Consider the following 13787-nt stretch of genomic DNA (forward strand, 5'->3'; position numbering starts at 1 on the left):
TGTTTTTTTTCTTGCCTCATTGCACTTACTGGTTCCTCTCGTATGACGTTAAATCGAAGTGATGAGAGCAGACATCCTAGCCTTGTTCTTGATTTTAAGTGTAAAGTGTTTAAACAGTTAAATACGATGTTAGCTGTTGGTTTTTTGTCAATATGTCTTATCAGGTTGAAAAAGTTTTCTTCTATTCCTTGTTTGCTGAGAGTTTTTACCATGCCTAGATGTTTAATTTTGTCAAATACTTTTTATGTATCTATAAAAATTATTTTTCTTTTATTTCATTTATAGTGAATAATGTTGATGATTTCCAAATGGCAAACAAATTTTACATTTTTAGATTAAGTCGAGTTGGTCATGAGTTAATACTCTTATATGTTGCTATATTTGATTTGCTAGTATTTTATTAATGACTTTTGTGTCTATGATCATAAGGTATGTTAGTCTCTATGTCTGTATTCTTTTGAAGTTCTAATCTGGTTTAAATATATATGTATATTTAAATACTATAAATCTCTATTATCCTGTAATTCATACATAAAGACATGAAAAGAAAGGGAGTCTAAAATCAAGAAGCTAGAAAAGAAAAGCAAATTGAGCCCAAATTAAGAAGAATAAATTAATTATCCCTGACCAGTGTGGCTTGAGTGTGTGTTGTCCTGCAAAGTGAAAGGTTGTTGGTTCAGTTTCCACCTGCCTGGGTGTGGGCCAGGTCTCTCTTTGGGGTGTGTGTGAGAGGCACTGATTGCTGTTTCTCTCTTGCATTAATGCTTCTCTCCCTCTCTCCCTCCCTCCCTTCCCCTCTATCTGAAAATAAATAACTAACATTTTTTAAAAAGTTATTAATTTCTTTTTATTTATTTTATTTAATTACATATAGCATTTACCTATATCTATAATAACTTTCCCTTTAAGGACTGCCTAGCTAAATCTCCTACATTTTGATATGTTATCTTTTTTCGTCATTATAGCACTCAAAATATTTTTAAAATTTCCCTTACAATTTATTGACTATGTAGATGTGTGATATTTAATACCCAGATACTTTGGGATTTCCAAGATACCTATTAGATTTTGTCCATTTGTACTCAGAATATACTCTGTATGATTTTCATCCTTTGAAATTTATTGAGACTTTTTTTCTTGCCTATCATATGATCTATCCTGGTGAATATTCCAACTGCTATTGAGTATAGTGCTTTATGAATGTTAATTTGGTCAAGTTGGTTCATAGTGATTTTCAGATCTTACATATCTTAACTGATACTTGACTACATCTTCTGTTAGTAGCTAAAAGGAGGCCATTAAAGTCTTCAGTTATGATCATTCAATTATGATTTATTTCTTTAGTTTTGTTAGTTTTTCCTTCATGTATTTGGGGTCTTTGTTATTAGTAGGCACACACATTTAAGATTATTTTGTCTTCTTAATGAACTGACCTCTTGTCAGTATGATGTATCCTTCTTTATCTCTAGTGTTGAAATCTACTTTGTCTTGAAATCTACTTTGTCTGATACTAACGTAGCCACATAAGCTTTCTTTTGTTTAGTATTTACATGGTTTTTCTCTTTATGTACTTTTATTTTCAACTTGTGTTTGTATTTGTAAATAACACATGGTTGAGCCCTGGCTGCTGTGGCTTAGTGGGTTGGGCATCATCCCATGGACCAAAAGGTCACCAGTTCTCTTCCCCGTCAGGGCACATGCCTAGGTTGTGGTCCAGGTTCCCAGTCAGGGGCATGTTAGGGGCCACTGATTGATGTTTCTTGCGTTGATGTTTCTCTCACTTTCTTCCCCTCTTCCCCTCTCTCTGAAAATAAGTAAATAAAATCTTTTAAATAAATAACATATTGTTGGGTCTTACCTTTTTTATCTAGTGCAACAGTCTCTGTCTCTTTTTTTTAATCCTCACCTGAGGATATTTTATTGATTTTAGAGGGGAGGAGGGATATCAATCGGTTGCCTTCCTTATGTGCCCTGAATGTGCCCTGACTGGGCACCGGAAATCTTACGGTGCACGGGATGACACTTCAGCCAACTGAGCCCACCTGGCCAGGACCAGTGTTTACCTTTTAATTGGGGTGTTTAGTACATTTACATGGGTTGTAATTGTTGATATGTTTGGGTTTAAATCCTCTGTCTTGGTTGTTTGACTTGTGTTTATCCTGCCTTCTGTTTCTCTGTTCCTTTTTGGGGAAGCAAATTAAGTATTTTTTAGTAGTATTTCTTTTTCTTGGGTTTTTTCTTTTTGTGCTCTTTGTGTTATGTTTCAGTTGTTAACTCCAGAGATTACAATGCACATCTTTAATTTATCGTAGTTTATCTTCAAAAAATATTCTGCTGCTTCATGAACAGTGTAAGAACCTTACCAGATGTAAATGTGCTTTTATAATACTCCTTCCTTTGTGCTCTTGTTTCATAGAAAAATCTTACTTTACAGTGCCATTTTTTAAATTTTAAACAGTCTAGTCTTTTGTTTTTTATTTAAAAAATTTTTTTGTATATTGATTTGAGAAAGAAACATCAATTTGTTGTTCTGTTTATTCATGCATTCATTGGTTGATTCTTGTATGTGCTCTGACCAAGAGTCAAACCCACAACCTTGCCATATCAGGACAGTGCTCTAACCAACTGAGCTACCTGGCCAGTCTATGGTCTTTTAAAGAGATTTAAAGATATGTGTGTGTGTGTGTTTATTTATTTTTAAAGGTTCCTTGATATTTACTGACATACCCATTTTGATGTTCTTCCTTCCTTCCTGCAGAACCAGGTTTCTATTTGGAATCATTTCTCTTCAACCTAAAGAATTTCTTTTAGACTGTTTTTGTAGTGCAAGTCTGCTGGAGACTAATTCCCTCAGCTTTTGTCTTTTGAAAATGTTTTTATTTCCCTTTCACTTTTGACGGATAGATTTCAAAGTTGGCAATGTTTTTCCTTCAGCACTTTATAAAGATATTGTTCTCTGCTTTCCTTGGTTTTTGATGAGAAGTCAGCCAGTATTCTTACCATTATTTCCCTGTATGCCTGATTGCATGTATGATTTTCTCTTTATATTTTGTTTCCAGCATGTTGACAATGAGTTTTGTGTTTATATATGGTTTCTTTTTATTCTTTCTCTCTTTTTTTTTTTTAAGTATGAATTCTGCTTGGGGTTGTTTCTTTGACCTTGGGCCTATAGATTGCCTTCATTCATCAATTTGGGGAAATTCTTAGTTATTATCTTGTCATTATATTTGTCCTTTCTTTCCTTTGCTTCTGATATTCCAGTTATATTTATGTTAAACTGCTTGTTATTGGCCACAGAGCTCACATGCTCTGTTATGGTCTTTACTTTTTTCTCTATGTTTCACTTTGAGTTTCTGTCTGTCCTCAAGCTCACTGAGTCTTTCCTCTACTGTTTCCAGTCTGTGGATGAGCCCATCACAATCATCCTTCATCTCTAATATCCTGTTTTTCAAGTCTATAATTTTGCTTTTTATAAATATAGTTCTATATTTCTGCTGATATTCTCCATCTTCTTATGTATGTTATACGCCTTTTCCAGTCGATCCTTTAAGGTGTTTTTTCAGTTATTGTAAAGACAGCCTGATGGGCTGGCCCTTGGGGAACTGAACACCCTGCACCACAGGTTCCTGCCTCAGCCCAGCCTCTGGGAGCCTGGGTGGTAACTACACAAACCCTTTGGAGGCCCGGCATCTGGGGCCTCAGTGATACTTTCCACATCTAGACGTAGGCCTCTCTAAATTTTTACTTTCACCGGATACTACGCTTACCTGAATTAGCTCAAAGAACTTAGATTTCGGGTCTGAGGAAGAAGGAGCGACTTGAGTCTGGTCTGGGATCTTATTTCTGAAAAAACAGAAAGCAAAAAGCTTTGATTTTCAAATGTACTTTTTACCATCGCCTACATAGACTAACGTGTTTTTCAGTTACTGTCTCATAATTCCAACATTTGGACCATCTCTGGGTTTTATTCCATTGCACTGTTTTCTCTCTCATCAGTGGGTCACCTTTTCTTGCTTCTATCACGAGTCTCATATGTTTTTATTACATTGCAGACAGTGTATATAAAAGAAAAATGGAGACTAGAGTAGAAAGGGCAGCTGTTAGTGTAGGTGGGTTAAGTTGGTTTAGTCTGTAAACTAGGTCTGGGCTTTGTTGTTGCTTTAGTTAGAATCAGTTCACCATTGCTCTCACATTAGTAGGGATGGGATCAGAGCCTTCTTTTTAGCAGGACCTGAATGTATGAAGAGTCTGACTCATTTCTTCTAGTTTACCATCAGCCTTCAGCAGGCCCATGTAACTATACTTTGGGGTGTGGTTGAGGGGGTTCTCTTTCAACTCTTCAGCCTCTCCCCCAAATATAGATGGTCATTGCTCCTGCTAAACCTCACTGTCCTGTGTCTTTTGGAAATCTTTTTTGGGAATCCTTCTGAGATCAATTTTTTTTTCTTCTAGACACTGTAGTCTGCAGATCAAAGCTCTGGCCAAGATCCATGCCTTTGTTCAAGACACGTGAGTCTTGCCCAGATCCTAGAATTCCCCTACTTCAAGGGAGGATCTCTTCATTTTGCTCCTACCCCTGAGCTCTTTATTTCATTTCAACAAACATTTAAAAATTTGTTCCCTTTTATCTCCTACTCTGCTGTGGTCTGTGAAGGATGCCAGAGAAACATATGGTGTGAACCTTGCCCCCAAAGGCTTTATGATGTCTTTGGGAAGATAAGAGGATACAGGAAAACTTATTAAAAGTGTATCAGAGGGTGTAGAATACATCAGCCAGGAGACACAGAATAAAGAGTGATCAGGGAGGAAAAGTGGGACTGGTTAGGGGAAACCTCTGGTACGGGCAAGCATAAGCTAATTCGGCTTTCTGCCGCATAGCGACGTCCACTAGGATGGACTAACTGTGGCCTATGTCAGCAGAGGAGGAGCCAGAATGTACCCATGGGTAATTAGAGGAAGGGTGTTTGGGAGACCCTGACGTCTAGGTGGTCAGGAAGGTAGTGTCCTTTCCCTTTGTGGTGGTAAGGGGAGGTCATCCCAGTTTGTGTGCAGCTGAACTCCCGTCTTCAAGAGGCAGAGCCACGTGAGTGTGATGAGCACTCTGGGCTAATGGCAGCATGGCCTCTCTGTGTGCTCACACATTTCTGCATGTGGGCTTTTTCTCTCTGGGATTCTGAGGGGTGCACAGAGGCACACTCCTTGTACCCCACGGAGGTTTTAATCACTTGCTGGCTTCATTTTCCTAGGACCTTGAGTGAGCCTCGGCAGGCAGAGATCCGGAAACAGTGCCTTCGTCTTTGGGAGGTAAGCATCTTGACCCCAGCCCACTTTTTCTTCAGGGCAGGGAAGCTGTAGAGAAGAATAAGTTTGAGTCCCAGGTGTTTCACCTTAGGCTCTCCTGCCCCATGAAAATGTCTGCCTTCCCTCACATCATTCCGGAGCTGGAAGTCTCTCAGCATTGTTGGCTCTTACCTCCTTGGCCCTTTTACTGCCAGTTTGGCCGTGCAGCTGGGTCATAAAGGACAAGAGTTATGGGTAAACAGGTCTCACTTTGCTGCTGATTGTCCTAAGTAGCAACACTGACCACAGAGAGCCCCAGAGAAGGGGAAGTGGCACATGGGTGTTCTATCACAGGGCCTAAAAGGGAGTGGTAACCACATTATCCATCTCCACCCCCCTCTTTGAAGCCTCCTGTGCTTCATGCTGTTTCCTCTTCCCCAGTCTTCTGACTTGTCCCCTCGCCTACATAGACTAACTCAGCCTTGGTAAAAAGTACATTAAAAAATCAGAGCTCTTTGCTTTCTGTTTTCAGATCCCAGACCAGGCTCGAGTTGCTCCTTCTTCCTCAGACCCGAAATCTAAGTTCTTTGAGCTAATTCAGGTAAGTGTGGTATCTGGTGAAAGTAAAAATTTAGAGAGGCCTACGTCTAGATGTGGAAAGTATCACTGAGGCCCCAGATGCCTGGCCTCCAAAGGGTTTGTGTAGTTACCACCCAGGCTCCCAGAGGCTGGGCTGAGGCAGAAACCTGTGGTGCAGGGTGTTCAGTTCCCTAAGGGCCAGCCCATCAGGCTGTGTAAAGATTTTTCTCCGGAGATGTGTTGTGCTCAGCATTCCCGCTGCCCAGAGGATGGTGCAGACTGTCACTCTCTGGCGAGTTTAGGGTCCCATGATATTTGCCTGCAGGGGAGGGAGACATTAAATGTGGGATGATCTTGGACTGGGAAGCTGAGCAGAGGGCCAAGAGGGGCTGCCAGAGGAGCTTTGCAATGGGTCTGGCCTAACCCTAGGCTCCCTGACCTGTTTCTGGTAAGCTGGTCTTTGGATTTCTTCTGCCTTGTTTCTCTCCTACCACCTGACTTCCAGCTCTTCCCTGGGTTTCATTTAAATCTGGCCCAGATCATGCGCCATTGTGCTGGTTTTCAGAATGAGTTCAAAGCCTCAGAAGAAGAGCGTGTGCCCATTTTTCTGAATGGGGTAGAGACATCACTTAATTGCTCTCACATCAGCCGCTGGCGAGTCCTCGCCTTCAGTTTTATCGAAGGGTTGGCTTTTATATTCTGATGACATTTGCTTATAGCTCAGGTAAATCAGTCTGTCCTTGGAGACTTGGTTTTGTTTTCTCTCCCAGCCTCCCTAATAGGTCCTGAAGGAACACTCCAGACAGATGGAATTAGATCCCAGTTAGTGCTTGGTTAGGGAGAGCAGGGCTGCAGGGGATGGTTCAGAGAGCAAGTGCTTCCTGCCCTTTACCTCTCCCAGCCTGCCCCGACTCCTGTACAGGCACCCGTACTGAGCGCCTGTCCCTTCCCCCAACCCAGCCGTGTTTTCTCTGACCTGGGGCTGCAGGGCACTGAGATTGACATCTTCAGCTATAAGCCCACGCTGCTCACCTCCAAAACCTTGGAGAAGATCCGCCCAGTGCTCGACTACCGCTGCATGGTATCTGGAAGTGAGCAGAAGTTCCTCCTCGGCCTGGGGGTAAGTCTGCAGCTGGCTTCCTACCCAGCAAGGGGCGGCAGAACCTTGCCTTTTGTCTGTGGGAATCTAGACAGTTGCCTGCCAAACTCAGTGCATGTTCTCTTGGCACCAAGGAACTGGGGCTTTGACCCTAGAGAAGGTATTTCTTGAAAATTCCTTCCTTCCTTCCTTCCTCTGAGTTAGCCAAGTGTTTTCATTCATTCTTTCATTTATTAATGTATTTGCTTATTCATCTCTGTGCATTGCTAAAGGGAGTACTGCTTCTTTTGTCACATGGAGCTTCCAAGGCTGGTAGGATGCTCAGCAGGCTAATCCAGCTTGGGCCCATGTAACCGTTTATTTGCAACATCACCAGCACCCCATGTCATCCCTTCTTGCAAAGACTCTACCTGTCCTTAACTCTGGGCCCTTGGAATCTAAAATGAGCTGAAGGAAAGCCTTGGCAGTTCTGTGTGTTACTTGACTGGGTCATCTCAGTGCATCTAGGGTGTTGGTGGGTATTTTTTTAAGCTGCTGATTTAGTTTTTGACAAGGAATCATTGCTCTTTCTTTCCACTCTGACTTGTCTTTATAATTTTATTTCTTCTTCCTCACTTTCTCTGTGTCCTCTCACACTTTATTTTTTTTGTCTTTTCTCCTCTGCTTTCTGGACCCTTTACCCAACCCACCTCAGACATAAACACAAAGCTGGATCTTTTCTTGAGAACCACTATTCATGGACTTTGGTCTTTTGAATTATGCCCTGGGTCCATTCCCTACATCAGGACTGAGCTGATCTCTACTTCTCTTCCGCTTAAGCTATGGAAGACAACACTGTCTTATCACTGAAGTATATAACTGACTGATCTCTCCTAGACATTTTCTTCTGACATTTCCCAGCCCTATAAGCTTGTAGCCACCAACTAAAAGCCCTTTTAAAAACTGAACCTCTCACTTCTCAGACTCCATGCCCACCTGACCCAGCCTGTCTCTCTGCCTTTAGAAGTCACAGATCTACACGTGGGATGGACGCCAGTCAGACCGCTGGGTCAAGCTGGACCTGAAGACAGAGCTACCTCGGGACACCCTACTCTCTGTGGAGATTGTCCATGAGCTGAAAGGGGAGGTCAGAGGTGGTTCTGCTCACGTGCCCTGCCCCCTGCCAGCTAGGAACCTGGAGCACAGCTGAGTCTGGCCCTTTTTCCCCTGAGTTAACTGGGTTACATTGTATGTGGTGCTTGATAGGCCCAGGGCCAATTACCAGGGAAGACTTGGTAATTACTCCTTCTCCTTGAGCAGCTGCCATGGTATATTCAGGTAGGAAGGACCACAGTCTCCATATGTGAAGGAGGAGACCTCTGTCATCTCTGTGCATTGAAGGCCCTGGGGGGCTTGCTAGGTATTTTTCAGCTGTTGCTTTAGTTCTTGACGAGGGATCCCTTGGGAAAGAAGCAACTTTCTCACGAGCTTTGGCTATTAACAGCCATACAGAGGACTCTCAGAACAGTCAGTGGGAACAGTTGGCAAGAGTGGGAGGCCAGGCCCTTGGCTAGAGCACCATGGCAGCAGCTTCACTGGGTTTGAGATTCAAGGCGGCTTATTACCCAGAGTCTCAGATCTCTGCCTGCTCAGAAGCCTGGGCCAGGCTGGTGCTGAGAATCAGCAGGGAGGGAGGCAAGAGAAACGTCTTGTGTTTAGAGCCGCTCCCTTTCCTGGCCGTAGGTAGAATGGTGGGCAGAGTGGTCCCCAGGCCGATGCCTGGCAGTGTGGGCAGTTTACTTGTCCTTCTAGGGGAAGGCCCAGCGGAAAATTAGTGCGATCCACATCCTTGATGTCCTCGTGCTGAATGGCAGTGACGTGCGGGAGCAACACTTTAACCAGCGGTCTGACCTGGGCCCCGGGGGTGGGGACATGGGGTGGGCCAGGGCACCTCTATGGCAGCAGCCTCCGAGGCTTTGCCCCTCACCCAGGCCTTTTCTGCTTAAGGGCATCCTTAGAGTTTTCCTCCCCCACCCGTGGGCTGGTTTCCAGGGGCAGGGTGAGAACTTGGTGTTGGCACTTCAGACTTTGCTAGGGCTTGGGCCTTGCTGATCATAGATACCAGCACACTCCTATTTTGCCACAGCTGCTCAGATCACAGGTGGTATTTGTGTTAAGGTTGAGCAAGAGAGTAACCTTATAGGGAGAAGGAGGGTTTCTTCAAAGAACATGCCCTATGCTTGGGCGGTCCCATTTAAGTTGGTTCATCTGGATCCGACAACTCCCATAGAGGCACTTTTGTTGGAGGATGCATGCCTAATCAGTTGTTAAAGAAGAGGCAGGGCAAGAAGGAGGGATGTCGTGCACCACTGTGATGCTGATGTCACTCCTAAGTTGGGTCATCTGAGTGAGTGTACTGTGGTATCTGTGGTTTGGGGGGATGGAGCAAACATTTACAATAAGGATGATATTGAAGTTCTGGAGGAAGTGCCTGAGAGCAGCTGAAAGCACACTTCAGGAAAACCAACCAAGCTGTAGCAAAATGAGAGATCAGAGAGAGGGAGAGGGCACATGAAGACATAAGTGGAAAAGGGTAGGGTGATTTTCCTAGGGCACATGAGTGCTGCCTCTTGGAGCGGTTTTGCTGCGGATTCAAGAGTGTTCTCCCACTGGTGCTGTGAAAGTGCCCTGGGGCCAGCAGGGGTGCTGGTGGAGGCACCCTTGCTTGCGTCTAAGTGATTCTGTTTGCTTGTAGAATTCAGCTTGCTGAGAAATTTGTGAAGGCTGTTTCCAAGCCTAGTCGGCCTGACATGAATCCCATCAGGTGAGCATATCATCTCTCCTTCCCAAATCCCCTGTCCCCTCTGCTTCTTTCTGGTCAGTGTCTCCTTCCCCATCCTGTAGGGGATGGGAGGGCTCAGTGGAGAAGACCAGGCGAGGTTGGTGCTAGAGATGAGACTGCCCTTGATGAGCGATTTTTGGGGGCTGCTAGGTAGGTAACTTCTTCACCCCAGAGTAACTCCCCTTCTTGCCTGTCACGGTGGGCGAACCTCCACAGGAGAGTCATTCCTAGGGGCTAAGGTGTCCTCATTTAAGACGTCCTTCTGAGAGGTCACACACTCTGTGAGTCACACAGTCAGACTTGAAGATCATCAGCATGTAACCTGGCATTTTCATTTTTTTACAATGAGAAAGGGTCCTGAGGGAATGGGAGTTTTTGAAAAAGAGAAGGATAGTTTGAGGGAGTGGGATCCTTGCTGCTTGGGAAGAAGGCCAGGGTTTGCTGCCATATTAGGTTGTGTGAAAGTTCAGGATCCTGAGGGAGGGGAGGAGAGGAGGATGAGAAGTTAGGGAGCAGACAGGTGGAGAATAGACTTTTTTTAAAAGATTTTATTTATTTTTAGAGAAGGTAAGGAGAAAGGGAGAGAAACACACTGGTTGCCTCTAGTGCGCCCCCTACTGGGGACCTGGCCTGCAACCCAGGCATGTGCCCTGACTGAGTGGGGATTGAACTGGAAAGCTTTTGATTCTCAGGCCAGCACTCAATCCACTGAGCCACACCAGCTGGGGAGAATAGACTTCTCATTGCCGGGCTAAGGTCTGAAGTTATTACCTTGGGCTTCACATGACTAGAGACTGAGATGTCTATTTATATTTTATCAAAATCATTTTTATTCTTTTTTAATGTGAATTTAGTTAAAATTATATTCACTACTGAAAATACACTTTATAGGTGTCCTTTGGAAGTCTAAAAGTAATTTCTTCCTGTGCTTGCAAATATCCTGTCTACCTGGTCCTGAGAGGCAGCTCCCGGGCACTCTGCCTGTGGTCTGGTTGCTAGATCTCTGGGGACCTTCCCCAGTGGCAGTTCCCAGGGTGTGTTCAAGGGCCCCCAGAGGTGGAGGGCTGGGCATTACACAGGAGCCCTGCATCCTAGGTAGGAGTCCCCTGCTCCCTATGGTAACAGACCTATTATGACTATTTGGAAGTAACTCTGCTATGGAAATGCCCAAAATCCATGTAGTCAGATGTGGCCAAGAGCCTAGACCGTGTTGCTCTGGCCTCAGGGAACAGTGATGACACACTGGGGTGGTTTCTGGCAGAGACAGCTTTGTCTACAAGCCCTGCCACTTGCTTCCCGTCTTCCTTAACCACAGTTGCTCTCCCCAGTTGTCCTTGGGTAGGCCCAAGAGGGCTCTTGGCAGCTCTGGAACCTAGGGTTTGTCTGTGTAGGACAGCAGTGCGACAGGCTAGGGGGCAGAGGGCAAGGATAGGCACAGCCACCTGGCTACCAGCTGGTGCCTGGGCAAGAATGTCCCCTCAGGAAGCCCTTGTCTTCTCTCTGTCCCTCTCCCTGCAGGGTGAAAGAGGTGTACAGGCTGGAGGAAATGGAGAAGATTTTTGTCAGGTGCGTGAGTCAACCAGGGTAGCTCAGGATTTGAGAGGAGTTAAGATGGGGGCCATAGCAGTGTCCAGGAGTTGCTGGGGGTTTTTATGTAAAGGCAGTTTGGGGTGGGTGGTAAGTTGGCCCTGGCAAGCTGCCTTTACCCCTACCTCCCTTGCCTCGTGCAGTGTGGTTCCACTGCAGCCAGGAGCCCCCCGGCTGACAGCTGATTCAGCACCCTGTCAGGAGGGGAGCAGGCTGGTGTATGTCAGGCAGAAATACGGGCTCACTGATGCTATAATAGTTACGATTGTCCCTGCGAGGGGCAGAGCAGCAAGCTGCTTGAAACACTGTAAATCCCAGCTCCTGGTGCTGACAGAGAGATTGAGCCTGGAGGGTTAGGGGGGGCATAACTGCTTCTTTGGATTCTTAGCTGTGTGGAGTTTGCTCGGATCTCTCGGTCCATCCTGGGTGGGCGGTCCATCCTGGGTGGGCGCTGCTGTGGCCTCTGTTTTCAGTGCTTTCACGTTAACTCTTCACTGGCCACAGTGATGCCACGGGTGGTGGACTGAAGACCCAGTGGCACCCACAGTCTCAGATCTTACCCTCACTGGTCTCACCCCAAATCATAACAACAGCAATGTATCACGGACATCTGTTATCCCCCTGCCTCCATTACTTACTTGGTTGGGAGTTCAGAGCCTGAACCTGAGTTCTGAAGTCAGCACTGCACTTACTCACTTGCAGTGTGGCCTGGAGCAGGTCACTCATGTCTCTGCTTCAGCTTCTTATGTCGCACTGAGATAAAATACAGTGGTTGGTGTGATTTTTGATAGTAGCAAGAGACTAATGTTAGGGCTTTCTCTCTCTCTCATGCACACACTCACACTCCCTGTTCACACACCTACTTGGGGAACTCAGGTTAGAGATGAAGATCATCAAGGGCTCCAGTGGCACACCGAAGCTCAGCTACACAGGGCGCGACGACCGGCACTTCGTGCCCACTGGCCTCTACATCGTCAGGACAGTGAATGGTGCGTGATAAGTGACTGTTCCGTCCCTGGTCCTCTCAGTCAGAGAGTGATTGGCCCAGGGCCTGCTTAAGCCAGAGCTAAGGGTTCTCTACACAAATGGGGAGCAGCCAGGCTGGCATTTCTTTAAGATGCATGGGGGGCATGGGGATTGTGTGCCTTGAGCCACTTCTGTTCTTTGGTGGGTCCTGGTGGTTAGGCTGGGGCTGGGAAGAGAGGAACCCAACTCATACATGCGCATGGTGTCTTCGTGGCAGGAAGAGGATTTCTCAGTAGGTAGTGACAGATTCAGAAAGTTAGTCTTAGACATTTGCACCCCCTGTAGAATCCTCTCCTTAAGAGCCCTCTGGTTAACAGAGTCACGCTCCTTCTGCCAGGGTCCCAGAGATGTTGCCCTGATCCAGGCTGGCAGGACTAGGTGGGGTTGTTAATTATCTTAGTCATTCTTCTGGAGCCTCTTTGGGCTGGTGTGAAATCTGAATCTTCACAGGCTGGCCTCTGCCTGTACTTCGGGGAAGTGGAGGAAGGCACGCCCCTGCCTTGGCCTAACCTATTCCCCCATGGGTTTGTGTCCTCTCTGGGCTGCTTCTCCTTTCCCTCCTGTCAGAGCCATGGACTATGGGAATCAGCAAAAGCTCTAAGAGGAAGTTCTTCTACAACAAGAAAACCAGGACCTCTACCTATGAGCTCCCTGCAGACTCCATTGCCCCATTTCAGTAAGTAGCCCTCCTCCAAGCCTGCCTGTGCAGGGGCTCCCTTGAGCAAGGGCTGGGCTCCTCCCCACAAGGATGCAGAGGGTGGCCCCCTCCAGGGTGTGAAGGGCCCTACTTAGGCAGGGCATCTGCCCCACAGAGCAGCTTACATAACACTGGCCTGGTGGTGGGAACATGCTGAGTACCACAGCGCAGCCCCTCAAAACTCAGGGTCCCAAGTGTCCCTTCTCAGGACTCAGTGTCCATTTGCCAGGTTGCTGATCATAGGTTTCAACAGCTACCAGTAGTCCTAATGTGCCTAAAATGAGCCATTGACACTAGTTCCTGTCACCCCGCTAATCCTATCAGAATAGCACACATAGGTAAACCAGGAATGTCAGTGATTGTAGAAATCCAGTTGGATGCCATCAGCAAGCAGCCGCTGTTTGTTCAGAAAAGCTGGTTTTAGAAGGCGAGGAGGAGGAGCTGGAGCCTTTTGGAGTTTTGACTGCCAGAGGGAAGACCCCCCGCTAAGCCAGGTGTTCCCAACACTAGCCCCTGCACCTTCCCAGGCTGCACAGCAGGAAGTGAGTGGTGGGCAGGCTAGCACAGCTCTGCTGGCATTACAGCCTGAGCTCCGCCTCCTGTTACGCCCCCTGCCCCCTGGGTCTGTGGAAGTTGTCTCCCGTGAAACCAGTCCCTGGTGCCAAAAAGGCTGGGGACCGTTGCCTTAAGCCACAGTT

The 13787-nt window shown here is 46.2% G+C and overlaps 1 protein-coding gene across 2 annotated transcripts in view; it reads left to right on the forward strand.

The window, feature by feature from the left end:
* The window catches only part of CMTR1 (cap methyltransferase 1), a 43822-nt gene that overhangs the window by 28853 nt on the left and 1182 nt on the right, over nt 1-13787 (forward strand). For both annotated transcript variants that reach the window (XM_054569310.1, XM_054569309.1), the window contains 10 exons: nt 4453-4509; nt 5247-5304; nt 5813-5881; nt 6848-6979; nt 7962-8084; nt 8750-8841; nt 9693-9761; nt 11298-11345; nt 12243-12355; nt 12960-13068. In XM_054569310.1, the coding sequence (XP_054425285.1) occupies nt 4453-4509; nt 5247-5304; nt 5813-5881; nt 6848-6979; nt 7962-8084; nt 8750-8841; nt 9693-9761; nt 11298-11345; nt 12243-12355; nt 12960-13068 (870 nt within the window). The remainder of the gene's footprint in view (nt 1-4452; nt 4510-5246; nt 5305-5812; nt 5882-6847; nt 6980-7961; nt 8085-8749; nt 8842-9692; nt 9762-11297; nt 11346-12242; nt 12356-12959; nt 13069-13787) is intronic.

The sequence above is a fragment of the Pteronotus mesoamericanus genome, unplaced genomic scaffold (assembly GCF_021234165.1).
Source record: "Pteronotus mesoamericanus isolate MK-2021 breed Mesoamerican mustached bat unplaced genomic scaffold, CSHL_Meso_final contig_20, whole genome shotgun sequence".
In the NCBI taxonomy this organism is placed as follows: Eukaryota; Metazoa; Chordata; class Mammalia; order Chiroptera; family Mormoopidae; genus Pteronotus; species Pteronotus mesoamericanus.